Consider the following 13,536-nt stretch of genomic DNA (forward strand, 5'->3'; position numbering starts at 1 on the left):
TTTTGCAGGCCTTATTTGTACAAAGATTGTTGTTTTTCTTTTGAATGTTTTTTAACTTCAGTTTCAACTCTGCTCGAATTGAATGATCAAAGTTTGTTGGACTGTAACGCCAAATTGATGTAAAAGCTATGCAAACTGGTGTAAGTTTACAAACTTCGCCTATTTTTTATTTTTTTGTGTGAAATGTGTGTATGGCAACCGAAATGAATTAAACAAATAAGAAAAGATACTTAATATGTTACCTATGCAAGCTTTTAACTGTTGACATAACTGTGCTTATAAATAAGATGTTGTATAGTAAAGATGTTTGCCGGTTAGGATTCGACACCAAAAACGATAGTACTAATTAATTCAACGCTTTTCCAACCGGAGTAGGCTATACATTGTTTCATAAATATATTTAGCGTGGACCGCAAATTGCTTGAGAAAATCGTGTGGGGATCGTTATGACACAACATACAAAATTTTGAGAACAACTGTACCAAAAAAAATCTTGCTAATCTCGAGTACAGATTCTCGAACGTTTTTCAATGGGACCCAAGTATTTTAAAATCTAATTTTATGAATGTTTTCGGCTCATAGATATACAGTTCTATTTCTAACAGAAATAGGCGTGCCAAAACAATTTTCAGGTTACCCAGGTTAGGGTCGCGATTAATACTTTGAGAAACACTGGTCCAGAGGACTGTATCTACTATGTGTTGCATGTTGTAATTGAATGGCTGTTCATGTTGTAAAATTGATTTAGGCTGATTTGCCGGGAGTCTCGCAAAGAGTACCCAAGATTTCAGCTGATGAGTTAGTTACCAGTCGGAATTCAAATGATTTTCTCGGTAAAGGTGGTTATGCTTGTGTGCGAAGGTGTAAGTACAACAACGATGTTGTAGCTGCAAAGTGCTACAGCCTAACATTTAGCGGCGATGAATTACAATCCAAAACTAATGGGTAAGGTGCCATTCTCTACATGTAAATGACCTGTTTGTCGTAATCAACGAATGTGTTCCGTAATTCAGGTTTCTGACAGAAGTAAACGCCTTGGCCCGAATAAACCACAAACATATTGTGAAAGTACATGGATATGCCATTTGGAAAACGTACAACGTGGCAATTGTCATGGAGTATGTGCAGGGAAGAAGTCTAAAATCCTATTTGCACCATAACCCGAATATGGAAATACCTTGGCCGTTTCGGTTAAAGATTGCTTTCCAACTTTCTTTAGCTTTGCAGTATTTGCACAATTATGAACCAGGACATGCGCTTCGTCATGGAGATGTGAAACCAGAGAACATAATCATCACCAAAAAATGTGTGCTAAAATTGACCGATTTTGGGGCGGCACAGATCATTCGAGCCACTGGTCTTGACGCAAGCACATCCGAAGTTCCCACCACTGGCCAGTCAACATTATTGTATGCTCCCCCGGAAGTTGAAAACCTAAATGTACTAGGCGACATGTACAGGTATGGTAACGCTGCTGTGTGCAACTTGTTTAATTTATCATAAAATTGTGTTACATCTTGACGTTGCAGTTTTGCCATCGTGGTTTTTGAGATCATTACAAGAACCACGCCATTTTCGGAGTATAGTTTTTCTATTTTGTTGCATTTAAAACAAAGCGGAAAAAAGCCCCTGAAAGGACTTGATATAGTCAGTTTAGTGTTAGAATCACAACCTATCTACAACAGTCTGAAACATATCATGGAAAAATGCTGGGATAATAATCCAGAAAACCGTTGGAGTGCTTCGAAAGGTAACTAACTCGAAGACTAAAACAATCAACTGTCAAAATCATAATTGTGGTTGTGGTTTCAGTTGTTGATTATTTGGAAACAAGTTTCAAAAACAATCCTGAGAGCGGAGCCAACGGTGACCTTTTTGAGATTAATGATGAAATAAACAACCAAAACGTTGAAATGTCGCAGTTCAACGCTCCGTTCCTAGAATGTGCCACACCCCCAATTGAAGCAGGTAATCGAAGAACCCCTGAATTAAATATTTTATAGGGTGCTTTGTAAACTAAGTGATTCGTCTAAATTGTTGCAAAAGATGTAAAAAATGCATTTCTGTAGTGGCTATAACAGATTTTTTTCCATTTTTAACAGTTACCCACACCGTGAATAACATTACCTTCTACGCCAATACGGTTAACATCAATACCTGATGGTAAGTATATGAAAGCATTCAAAGTCTTTTCCTTTTTTAGTTGGTAAAAAGTAATTTGTAAAATCTCTTTAAAAATTAAAAAAAATAACTTGATCTCTTACAAAAGGCACGGGGTTAATGATCGACTTCTCGATGAATACAAAAGCTTGTATGTCGCAAAGGCACCAATATTAGACATCCGAAAATACAATTTGTTATTCTCTCGATCAAGTAAATCGATGGGTATAGCATGGAAAATGTCAAGCAGGTCGCAACGTCACCGACGCAGTAGAATAAATTGGATTTGAACAGTATCACAGGTGCAACCGACACACACGAAATATATAGGAATCATCAACGCATTTTTACTGTTGGTAGTGTCATACACTGTAATTTACCCCTCTTAGTGGTGCATACATTTACCCGCATATATTTGAAACAGCGAAAACTCCGTTATTAAACTATTTTCGCGAATCGGTGATGACAAGGTTTGCGTTTGTTAAAACAGCTTTTGTCTTTCTGTTTCCATTTCTTGTCTCATCGTATTTCCGTTTTGTTATCATACGACGTTACCATTTCGATTTCTTCTCGTGCTATTATAGTATACAGCTAGTGATTTTTGATACTTGACGACCTATCGTCTACAATAAGTTTGAACCTTCTCTATAAGTTTATAACAGATTTATAATCGTAATAGTGCCTTGTACTTAATACGTATGCCATGTATTTAAAAATATAGTTGTGCCCTTCTAAACGATTCACAGAGTTTTCATAGGTTGCTTTTATATTGCATTTTTATGTATTTTAAGGAACCAGCATTTTATATATTGTGCTAGTGTAGTTGCTTTGTACTGGTGATGCACCGAACCCGCCTCAACGGTTCGGGACGAAATCGAATACTCGACCACAAGGCCAAATAACTTCGGCTGAATAAGGCCGAAATAAGGCCGAAAAATCCCTTTTTGATCGATGTTTTTAACTGAACCTTGTGTAGCTGATGCAAGTGAACTGGTTTTAAGGCACTCCAAAATATTTTCACAATGCGTAACCTTTACCAAAGTTTTAATATTTAGCAGATAACTCGGCTCGTAATTTTTAGATGCAGCAATTACTTAATGTATGATGTTTCATTATGGTGATATTGTAAGTTGAGGCACTAATTTCATACAATTACATTTTCAGGCCGATAAAAGTTCTGGCCGAAACCGAAACAAAGAAAATGGCATACTCGGCCGATAAACTTCGGTGTATCACCAGTTTGTACAAATTTAATCTCAAGGAAATGCTACAGAAATCGAAGCAGTCGCAAAACGGTTTTGAGGTCATGTCTATTTGCTGTTGTGTAGGTCCTCCTACTAGGTACTTAGACTGTGTATACGCGAAAACATCGGGGCCAAGAAAAAATTGAATATCACCAAATTGATAGGCCCAATTAAAGTATCAACTTACTTCGTTGAACAAAAACTAACAGTGAAAGTAGATTTGAACTGGACACAGGTTTATCTATACTGTGGTGTATGTACATCATCGTTTAAATTTCCGCCTGTTCTGGTTACCATGACTTTTTGTTTTATCCAACTCGATTCTACAGCCTTCAAACTACAACAAAGTTTTGTCTTTGTATGTTGGTGCTCGGGAAGCTAAAACACACTGTCTTGTGTCTTTTAAAAATTGTAATTATAGTGATATTTGTTAAATAAATCCACCCTAGTCTCGAATCACTTCATGATATCAAATGGAATTATGAATTGCCTGCGGGTTTGTCGCAAGGGTTTACTGGTATAATACTTAAAATAATATAGTTATTTTGATGTCGTATACGACGTTAGTCATAAGTTCATTGACGTTTTGTAGGCTGTAACGCATAATGAGTTTTTTCCACTCTCATAAACAAAAAATGGCTTACCACGTTTTGACGTAACGTGTACAAGCTAACCAAAAGATTCGAGACCGAAGTACATCACTTATAACTATCGTTCACAGGCTTGACACAAACATATAACTGCTTAGATGAGAACTTGTTACGTGGCATAGTAAATTACCTCATCAAAAAGCACTAAAACCCAGCCGAAAAGCATTATTTTACGTCATAAATTCGGATATTGTCAAAAAATTTACCCATGTAACAGTTAAAATGGTAGGCCTAAGTTAAAATCAGCACACATCTTATTTTCACTTTGGTTCGGATAATAAATTTAGCAATTATGTTTAAAGGAATATTTTTTTTTCGAGTTTCATGTTGCCAAATTTCCTACGGCTAAGCATAGTATGTGAGTATGATAAGTAGTTTGTCCTATTATTTTGGTGACTGATTACACACTGTAGGTGTTAGTTACTGTATCGTGTTACGTTGTGGATGGCTCAAAACAGAGTCAGGTAAACTTTGGATTTGAGATGGTCACACCGAACAGGGAATATAAAACAATTGTAAAAGAATATAAAGTAGCAAGAACGTTAGCGACCTCCTAAGTTAGCGACCTCCGTTTTTAACTACAATGCGAACGCTCCGTATACCACGAGGACCAGGCTCAGAACTGCCTCAAATTTGACACAAAAATGGCAGTCCCAAAGTCACGTAATCTTGATGGCCAATTGCAATGTGCAAGCGCGACACGTCGACGTCCAAATCATTGGTGCGAGACAGCATTTGATTAGGCACGCAAATGTAGCGGTACATAAAAACGTGTCATTACAAAAAGTAAAATGCAAATACAAACAAATATAAAGGTAAATATAGACAAAAGTGTGAGTAATAACAACGGTAAATCTTAAGTGAAAACAAGTCACATATAAGCAAAGATTGCGGAAAATCAATAGAAAAACACCCGTGAAAATAAAGCAAGAGACTTTTAAAAACATTAACTACTACAAGTGCATAAAAAGACATAAGAACAAACCATAGTGTGTGGTGTTCATTAAAGTCCAAAGTTGCTGTTCCATTTAGTAACAGCGCGTACCTCCACAATTTTGTCATGGTTTAGCCTTGCTCATACATGTGCTTCGGCCTTGAATCTTTAACATTACGAAACAGAAACATAGATAGTCCGGAGTAAAATAGAGCATTGTGTTTTACACTTTAGTACAGGGGTCTCCAACACGTGGCCTCGGGCCACATGTGGCCCGCCAGGCAATTTTCTGTGGCCCGCGGCGTAATCAGCAAATGAAAAAATAAATAAGTATCTTGTAAAATTTAAAGGATGTGTTTGTTTTACTCACTCTTCAAGTATTTCACAATTCAAAATCATATATCAAGTCAAAAATACCATATTTAACCTTTGCGATCACTGATCTCTATAAACCCTGAATTGCGCTACTGGCCGTCACGGTTGAAGCACATTGAAGCGTAATGGCGGCTGAAAAGTAAGCCCCAAAAATGCATTGCAGGCAATGGAAAAATGACGATAATTTTTATTTTAGGCATCTGTATAACGATTTTTGCAGATATGATTGGTAGATTAATAGGACGCATGTATTCCAGTGTGTAATAACCTATAAATATGCGTAGATTGACTGTGATGTGTATTAGTGTAGGTGTACTGGATATACGTTATTAAGTTAGTGTTGAAATAAATCATTACTAAGTGAAATGTTTTATTGTGCAATATAAGTGGTTTTCGTGCTTTTTTAAGTATTTTAGACATGAATGCAACAAGATGGCTACTTCCTTCACAAAAGATGATGTAATTCTTTGTGTGACATTACATTGTGCTAATCCGAACTGCTGTTTTTGACTGTTATCAAACTTCAGGAAATTCTGACTAACGTGTGGAATAACGTTTTAGGCCTAATTAAAATCACAAAAAAAAAAATTCCTATTATGTCTATTTGAGCATCTTACCGATATCAGTTTTGAAAGAAATGATGAAAAAGTTTAACTGTCGAGGTTTAACGCCCCGTTCCAAGATTGTCCCAAACCAAAAACCAAAGAATTAGGTAACCAAAATTTTCAAAATAAAGCACACTTGAAACGCCTAAATATTTGCTTCAAGTTTACAATCTTTGATGCTTTTAAATATTTTAATTATTAGCACTAACAGCAGTATCTCTCTATTTGGCAATTATAAAAGTTGTTTTAAAAAATATATATTTTTAGTAACGCCAGTAGAAAAAAATATGTTTTAAAACGTTTTCAGCGGTGTTTTTTGAAAGTAATTCGACTATAACAAACTTTTCTTTGTTTAATAGTGCCCCATCGGAATAATTTTATTGACATGAGTCATAATTCACTAGCTCCCATACGTCGTATACCACGATTTTATGGTAAGTACATCTAAACATTACAGTTTTAATTTGGGTAAAGAACAGTGTGTAAAATAGTTAAAAAAATAAATTTCAAAAAATAATTGCATTCCCCTGAATAAGGTATGGAATCCCTTAAGTTCCCAGGGAGTATAAGGGGTCTTCCGTCGCAAAAGCGCCGTTATACAAAACCACTGGCGACCGGATTTGAAACCAGGAAGTACGATATATCATACTTGTGGTGAAGGAAATCGGTTGAGAGGTTTTATAGATGGTAATCAAGGCACTTCCTTCACTGCTCAAATAGACAAAATCAATACATATGGTATGGTAGTCCCTACAGAGATAATCGAAATGCCCCTGGCTCTTTAAAGCATTTTTCCGATTGGCTATATGTAACTGGTATCAATTCTTCGAAATTCTCTCACATGTAATGATACCAGGTTGTCTTTGCACTTCAAAATATCCGCAACTTTTGTCACAGAAATAGGTTTGTTCCAATCATTGCCTTGGTAGGTGTAAACGTTAATAGGTGAAATGACGCATGAATATTCCTTCAAATGTGTGCGTATGTCTTTTCACTCTTTACCAAATGTAGTAAATGCCGTGGCAAACTAATTTGGCCCTAAAAACGTTAGATATGTAACCCAAATAAGGGAATCAAACAAGCACGAACTTTAAAGCCTGATGAAAAGCAAAATGAACTAAAATTAAAACACAGCGAATCCTGTTATTTCACCGTGTTAATAACCAGGTATGCCAACATTGGCATTTGTATATAGTTTTTTCCCTTTCGTTTCAACACTTTCTCATTGTTTCGTATCGTTACTGTTTGACGTCCCTACTGGCAAACTGTACCGTTTTCTGCACTTGCTATTGTGATGATGACGACTGCTGTGGTTTGTTATATATGTATATGTGTGCAAACTTTTAGCAGCTTTTCAGTAGTAATCGTATGTACTTGATCTTTGCGTACTGAATTTAAAGACTTAGTTGAATTCAAAGATCGCCCTTTTTGCCATTCACAGAGTCAGTTTGTGAATAGAATGTTTTTACCGCAATAGCACGCTTGAATAAACGACTGAGATTGTTTTTGCTTTGTGCCTGTTGACCATTTGACATTTTACCTCTGTTGCATCACAACGGGATTCAAATGTCACAATGCATTTTGGTTTGTCGCTTAAGAAGAACTTTTTCAAACAGGTTTTATGCTATATTAAAACGCCAAAATTTTTAAAACCACTCGTTCGTTTCAAATCGCAATTTATCAATTCCTTGTGCGCGAATTAAGACAGTGTCGCGGATCCCCGGTTAAAAACCATTGCTGTACTCGTCAGGTTTACTGGCTTACGCGAGTATATACAGTTGGAATACCACAGCATGTATATCACGTTTGAATTAAACTATATTAGGCGGTGGCACCACAAATATTGTCAATGAACGCTCGGTGTCAATACATGAAGATGCCTATTTCATCACAAATAGTCATACAAAGCAATTTTTGGTAAAACGATTTACTGTTGTTTGTCTACGCTTTTAAAGCAGAACCAACAATATATACATGAAAATCAACTTTTAATTATTTCGAAAGGGCGAAAAAACTGATCCAATCCTACACGATTCGAGGCATGACTGGGTTCAGGAATCTCAAACGTGGCTGCCTCATTGGTTTCCGTTTCGTCAGCAAATTCATCGTTAATGATGCGTCGAACTTCTTCTTCCACTGTAAAAGACAGAACACATTAATGATGACTACAAGAAAATAAAACGTGTACACTTGGAGTTTGAATGGAAATCTTAAGCCTAACTATAATTTAATGACAAACACTAGATTCTTTGGGAAATACCGTTTTTAATCTTGGGACGATTGCTCGGACTCTGCGACCAGCAGGATACAACTATTGATTTCATCGGATCGTTTGCATCAAAACGCCCCGCATCTGGTCGTTGTTCATCTTTAATCGCACTGATTAATGCCAAACTGTTCATTCCAAGAAAATCATCACTTGCTAACCTTTCCGTTACAATTTCATATGTCACCACGGCAAAACTGCAATATATTAAAAACGGCTGTTCATTTTTTGTAATCATTTGCTCGCTTTGAAAATACAGCTTTTTAAAACAGTTTCATGTGTTTGTAAGCACACTAAAAAACTGCTGTGTGTTTTGTAAAAATATAGCTCACCTGTACACATCCCTTGCGTGGTCATTATATCCGTCCCCATTTAGAATTTCAGGCGCAGAGTACAGAAGAGTGTGAACTGTGGATATATCCAGCGTCAAGCTTGACGACTGGCATCCAGTTGCTGCTCTAACATTGGCGGCACCAAAGTCAGCAAGCTTCAAGACAAATTGTGGTGTGATTAAAATATTACTTGCTTTAATATCACCGTGAGTAAATTTCTTTTGGGAGTCGAAGGTGTGCAAGTAGCTAATAGCTGCAGACAGTTGGTGTATCAACTTCAAGCCAGTGCTTCTTGAAAATTGAATTTGTTTGTCTTTCATCAAATTTGCCAAGGTTTTTCCACCGACGTACTCAAGAATAAGTCCAACGTTGCTGTTCCATGTAGTAACAGCACATACCTCCACGATGTTTGGGTGGTTTATCCTTGCTAATACATGTGCTTCGGTCTTAAACCTTTGCGGAAACATAAACTGTCCGGAAATAGAATAAACCGTAGTTGTGTTTTACATTTTAGTGCAATGTTTTCATGTTGGATTTTTGATATAATTTTGGTGAGTATAGAATCTACAATAAAGTGTTCACTTACGACTTCCAGCTACAAATCATATCTTCGGGGGTGCCAGTCAGTTCAGTACACTTAACAGCAACTTCTCCCAACCTGTCGTGATAACAGCGACGCACAGCACCAAAACTTCCAGACCCAATGTAATCCACTTCGCTAAAACTGGTTTTTAAATCGTTAGCTGGCAACTCCGACAATTCATGAGGCAACTCTCTCATCTGTAAAGCAACAAAACTTATCTGTTTGCACTATATTGGATTTTAGATAGAGTAAATTATTCTCACCAAGCACTTTTTCATTTCCACTTGGGTTTGCGCTGACGCCATTTTCACTGTCGCAATTTCGTGACGCTTTGTCTGGCCTTTTGTCTGCAAAGTAACGTGAAACCGATGTGAGATTGTAACTATTGCGTAAGTTTGATACAGTGCACTAGAAATATAAACTTTGTTACAGGTAACTCTATTTCTGCCGAGTCTTTCATATTTACAAGATAAAATTGTCTTTGTATAAATTTTATTCTATTACACAACATGACTGGAAAATAAGGTTTGTAACTTGGCTTTTAACTCTTGTGTGTTTAAAACCCTACAGGTGCGGAACTTAGTTTTAGTTTCTAGGGTTACGAATTAGTGGCCGCTGTGTGTAGGCTATCGTTGATTTATTACCTGCCGACAAGAAAACTTCATTTAAATTGATAAATGGGGTAATAATTGCGTATAATTATGTAGCTACAGTTGTGTATTGTTTTGACTTAACAATTTGCATTTATTTTTCAAATGTTTAATTTAGCCCAGCCGCTTCAAAAGATTGAAGAAATATTTGTACAAAGTTGTTGTTTTCCATTTGACTATTTTTCAAGCGTCAACTGTGCACCAAGCGAAAGATAAAAGATTTGATAAAAGATTGCTGAATCGGAAACGATAAATTAATGTGCAAGTAATACAAAGTGATGTAAGTTTACGCAAAATTTTTAGACGTGCAGTCACTTTTTTCCGCTTTTTAAATTAAAGAAAACCGTACATTGTAAGTAAAAAATTCTTAATTTCGTTGTGTGTACATGCACATAACTGTATAATATTATTGGAAATACTTGTGTTCAAAAAATTATTGTACTTCACTTCATTTCGATTAAAATTTGACATAAAAACAATGAAAATAAAGAAGCTTTGTCTCAATCTAAAGCTATTTCAGGGTAATTTTTTGAATACTTATGTTTTGGGGTGGTTTTAGGCTGATTTACCGGAAGTCTCGCAAAGAGTACCTAAGATTTCAGCCGATGCATTGTTTACCAGTCGGAATGCAGATGACTTTTTAGGTAAAGGAGGTTATGCTTCTGTGCGAAGGTGCAAGTACAACAACGATGTTGTGGCTGCAAAGTGCTACAGCCTGACCTTTAGCGGCGATGAGTTACAATCTAAAACTAGTGGGTAAGCTGACATTAAAGTCTTGTTTGCATGACCTGTTTTTCCTAATTTGGCGACCTATATGTGTTTTGTAATTCAGGTTTCTGACAGAAGTAAACTCCTTGGCCCGAATCAACTACAAACATATTGTAAAAGTTCTTGGATACGCGATTTGGAAAATGTGCAACGTGGCAATCATCGTGGAGTACGTGCAGGGGGAAAATCTAAAATCCTATTTGCACCAAAATCCCAAACAGGAAATACCTTGGCCGATTCGGTTGAAAATTGCTTACAAACTTTCCTTAGCTTTAAAGTATTTGCACAACTATGAGCCAGGACATGCCCTTCGACATGGAGATGTCAAACCAGAAAACATAATCATCACTTCAGAATGTGTTCTTAAATTAACCGACTTTGGGGCGGCACAGATCATTCGATCTACTGGTCTTGACACAAGCACATCCGAAGTTCCAGCGACTAGGCAGTCATTATTACGTTATGCACCTCCCGAAGTTGAAAACTTAAATGTGCTTGGCGACATGTACAGGTATTGGAACTCGTATTTGTGTAATGTTGCTGTGTGAAATATTTTGTTATAGTTTTGTTGTAATCTTAACGTTGCAGCCTTGCAATGGTTGTTTACGAGGTCATTACCAGGATCACACCATTTTCGGAGTACGATGTTGCCGATCCAGTCTTGTTTACTTTAAAACAATGTGGAAAAAAACCAACCATGGAACTTGATAATGTCGGATCCACTTTGATGTCAGAATTGAAAACTATCTACGACGGTCTGAGGCACATCATGGAAAAATTCTCTCCTATCGGTGATCTAATGGTGTGCCATGTTGCCTTTGCACTTCGAAATGACTCGCAACTTTTGTCACAGGTTTGTTCCAATCATTTGCCTAGATGTAAACGAACAGGTGAAATGACACATAAATATACTTTAAAATACAGTAAACGCCCCAGAAAATTATTTTGGCCTTGAAAACGTTAGATTTGTACCCACTGCGCAAATCCAGCTGCATTCTGCGTATTGGCTCGTAAACAGTGCTTTATATTAATCAATCTATAGAGAATTAGCAAAGAACTAAAAATTGCAATATATTACAAAGCATATTGAGTAGTGTGCAGGTATAAAAATGTCCCTGGTTGCTGTGTTCAAGCACAAACTTAAAAAGCTTGATGAAAATCGAAATGACCTGAGAGCAAAAAAAAAAAAAAAACAGCGAAACCCTTTTATTCCATCGTTTTAATAACCACTTATTATTTTAATAACCACTGCTTTTGTATAGTTTTTTTTTGCCCTCTCGTTTCCACACTTTTTATCACCATTGTTCCATATCGTTACTCTTTGACGTGTCATATGTGTATATGTGTGCAAGTTTTTGTCAGCTTTTTGGTAGTATTCTTATGTAGCCTACTTGATCTTTGCGTCATGAATTCAAAGCCTTAGTTTCGCTCATTTAACCATTCACAGAGTCAGTTTGTTAATAGCTTGTTTTTACCGCTATAGCACGCTTAAATAAACAACTGAGAATTAAAAAAGCATTTTGATTTTTGCCTGTTAAATCCATTCCGCAGCAAACAAAACCGTATTTGAGAGAAAAACTATTCTGAGTAATCTATAGCAATGTTTTTCAAACTTTTTTGAGCCACGAAACACTTTATGCATGAAAATAATTTTGCGGAACACCAAACAAAATTTTGATGCAATCAAACAGGGGTGGGGAACCTACGGATTAAAAACTACTTCGGCCGACCCTAACGAAAACAGAAAAAACGATCTGTGACAAAAAAGACGTGCCAGTCGCTTAGACCGCCATCTTGAAAAAAATTTAATACTTCAGGTGTAACTTTTACAGCAAACTACAACATAGACCTACCATACGCTTCACTGATCATGAGACAAAGGGTGGTCGCGTGTGTTTTGCGTATCAAATGTGGTTATAAATAAGTTAGTATGATCGTTCGACTAACTTGTTTATCCTTGTGCCAAGGCGAGGCCAGCCTAATGATTTTATTTAGCTGGAAGTGGACATATATTTACGTATCTGATCAATAATTTTAATTTAAAGGCTTTGCACCCGATGTTTTTAAGTTCACATAAAACAGAAATGACATGGAAACCACTTTACTACTATACATTGTTAATCACATTTGAAAAAACTAACATTTCTGTGAAATCTTTATGCATGACGTCTATAACTATATGCAAGAGAATGCCTTTATGTCACGAAACGCAATACCTTACTTAAAACATTCCCTAAATCACCCAAATTAACTATCACCGGCAATATACAGGAAGCTTGCTTATTGTCAATACGTACAGGGTGCGAAAGTTAATACTGTAGAATAAACTTCATACTCATCTGTACAATAACTGGAACAGTGATTTTGCATTCCTGAGAGAACACAATTCTCGACGTTATATACTGACGTTTGCATATTGAATTACACGACCTATAGATTACTTAGAATAGTTTTTCTCACAAATACGGTTTTGTTTGCTGCGGAATGGATTTAACAGGCAAAAATCAAAATGCTTTTTTAATTCTCAGTTGTTTATTTAAGCGTGCTATAGCGGTAAAAACAAGCTATTAACAAACTGACTCTGTTAATAGTTAAATGAGCGAAACTAAGTCTTTGAATTCATGACGCAAAGATCAAGTAGGCTACATAAGAATACTACCAAAAAGCTGATAAAAACTTGCACATATATACACATATGACAGGCCACATCTGTCATCATCATTACAATAGCAACTGAAGAAAACGGCTCAGATTGCCAGTAGGGACGTCAAAGAGTAACGATATGGAACAATGGTGAGAAAAAGTGTGGAAACGAGAGAGCAAAAAAAACTATACAAAAGCAGTGGTTATTAAAATAATAAGTGGTTATTAAAACGATGGAATAAAAGGGTTTCGCTGTTTGTTTGTTTTTTGCTCTCAGGTCATTTCGATTTTCATCAAGCTTTTTAAGTTTGTGCTTGAACACAGCA

The 13,536-nt window shown here is 36.4% G+C and overlaps 3 protein-coding genes across 3 annotated transcripts in view; 2 read left to right on the plus strand and 1 right to left on the minus strand.

Annotated features, from left to right (window-relative positions):
• The first annotated feature begins 128 nt into the window (after positions 1–128).
• Positions 129–2,161, plus strand: LOC145223630 (uncharacterized). The gene is made up of 6 exons (XM_080090031.1): positions 129–140; positions 749–945; positions 1,014–1,460; positions 1,530–1,750; positions 1,813–1,968; positions 2,103–2,161. Exons 1-6 carry the CDS (start codon positions 129–131, stop codon positions 2,159–2,161), a joined length of 1,092 nt encoding a protein of 363 aa, XP_079946157.1.
• Positions 2,162–7,949: 5,788 nt separating this feature from the next.
• On the minus strand, positions 7,950–9,609 carry LOC145223631 (dual specificity protein kinase shkC-like). Its single transcript, XM_080090032.1, has 6 exons — positions 9,580–9,609; positions 9,413–9,496; positions 9,153–9,346; positions 8,567–9,019; positions 8,229–8,431; positions 7,950–8,104 (listed from the first exon to the last, which is right to left on the minus strand). The coding sequence occupies exons 1-6, from the start codon at positions 9,607–9,609 to the stop codon at positions 7,950–7,952; spliced, it is 1,119 nt and encodes a 372-aa protein (XP_079946158.1).
• Positions 9,610–9,826: 217 nt separating this feature from the next.
• The window catches only part of LOC145223632 (uncharacterized), a 6,440-nt gene continuing 2,730 nt past the window's right edge, over positions 9,827–13,536 (plus strand). The window contains exons 1-4 of the mRNA XM_080090033.1: positions 9,827–9,831; positions 10,421–10,555; positions 10,632–11,078; positions 11,156–11,420. Of these exons, the coding sequence (XP_079946159.1) occupies positions 9,827–9,831; positions 10,421–10,555; positions 10,632–11,078; positions 11,156–11,420 (852 nt within the window). The remainder of the gene's footprint in view (positions 9,832–10,420; positions 10,556–10,631; positions 11,079–11,155; positions 11,421–13,536) is intronic.

The sequence above is a fragment of the Phallusia mammillata genome, chromosome 4, assembly GCF_965637545.1.
Source record: "Phallusia mammillata chromosome 4, kaPhaMamm4.hap1.1, whole genome shotgun sequence".
NCBI lineage: Eukaryota > Metazoa > Chordata > Ascidiacea > Phlebobranchia > Ascidiidae > Phallusia > Phallusia mammillata.

Bases quoted from the DNA above. Each gene is read 5' to 3' on its own strand.
- LOC145223630 (XM_080090031.1), top strand. The intron at 1,461-1,529 runs GTATGGTAACGC...TTGACGTTGCAG, and splicing joins GTACTAGGCGACATGTACAG to TTTTGCCATCGTGGTTTTTG. The intron at 1,751-1,812 runs GTAACTAACTCG...TTGTGGTTTCAG, and splicing joins CCGTTGGAGTGCTTCGAAAG to TTGTTGATTATTTGGAAACA.
- LOC145223631 (XM_080090032.1), bottom strand. From the start codon at position 9,609: ATGAAAGACTCGGCAGAAATAGAGTTACCT. The intron at 9,497-9,579 runs GTAACAAAGTTT...GTTACTTTGCAG, and splicing joins CGGCAGAAATAGAGTTACCT to ACAAAAGGCCAGACAAAGCG. The intron at 8,105-8,228 runs GTATTTCCCAAA...TGTCTTTTACAG, and splicing joins TCGTCCCAAGATTAAAAACG to TGGAAGAAGAAGTTCGACGC.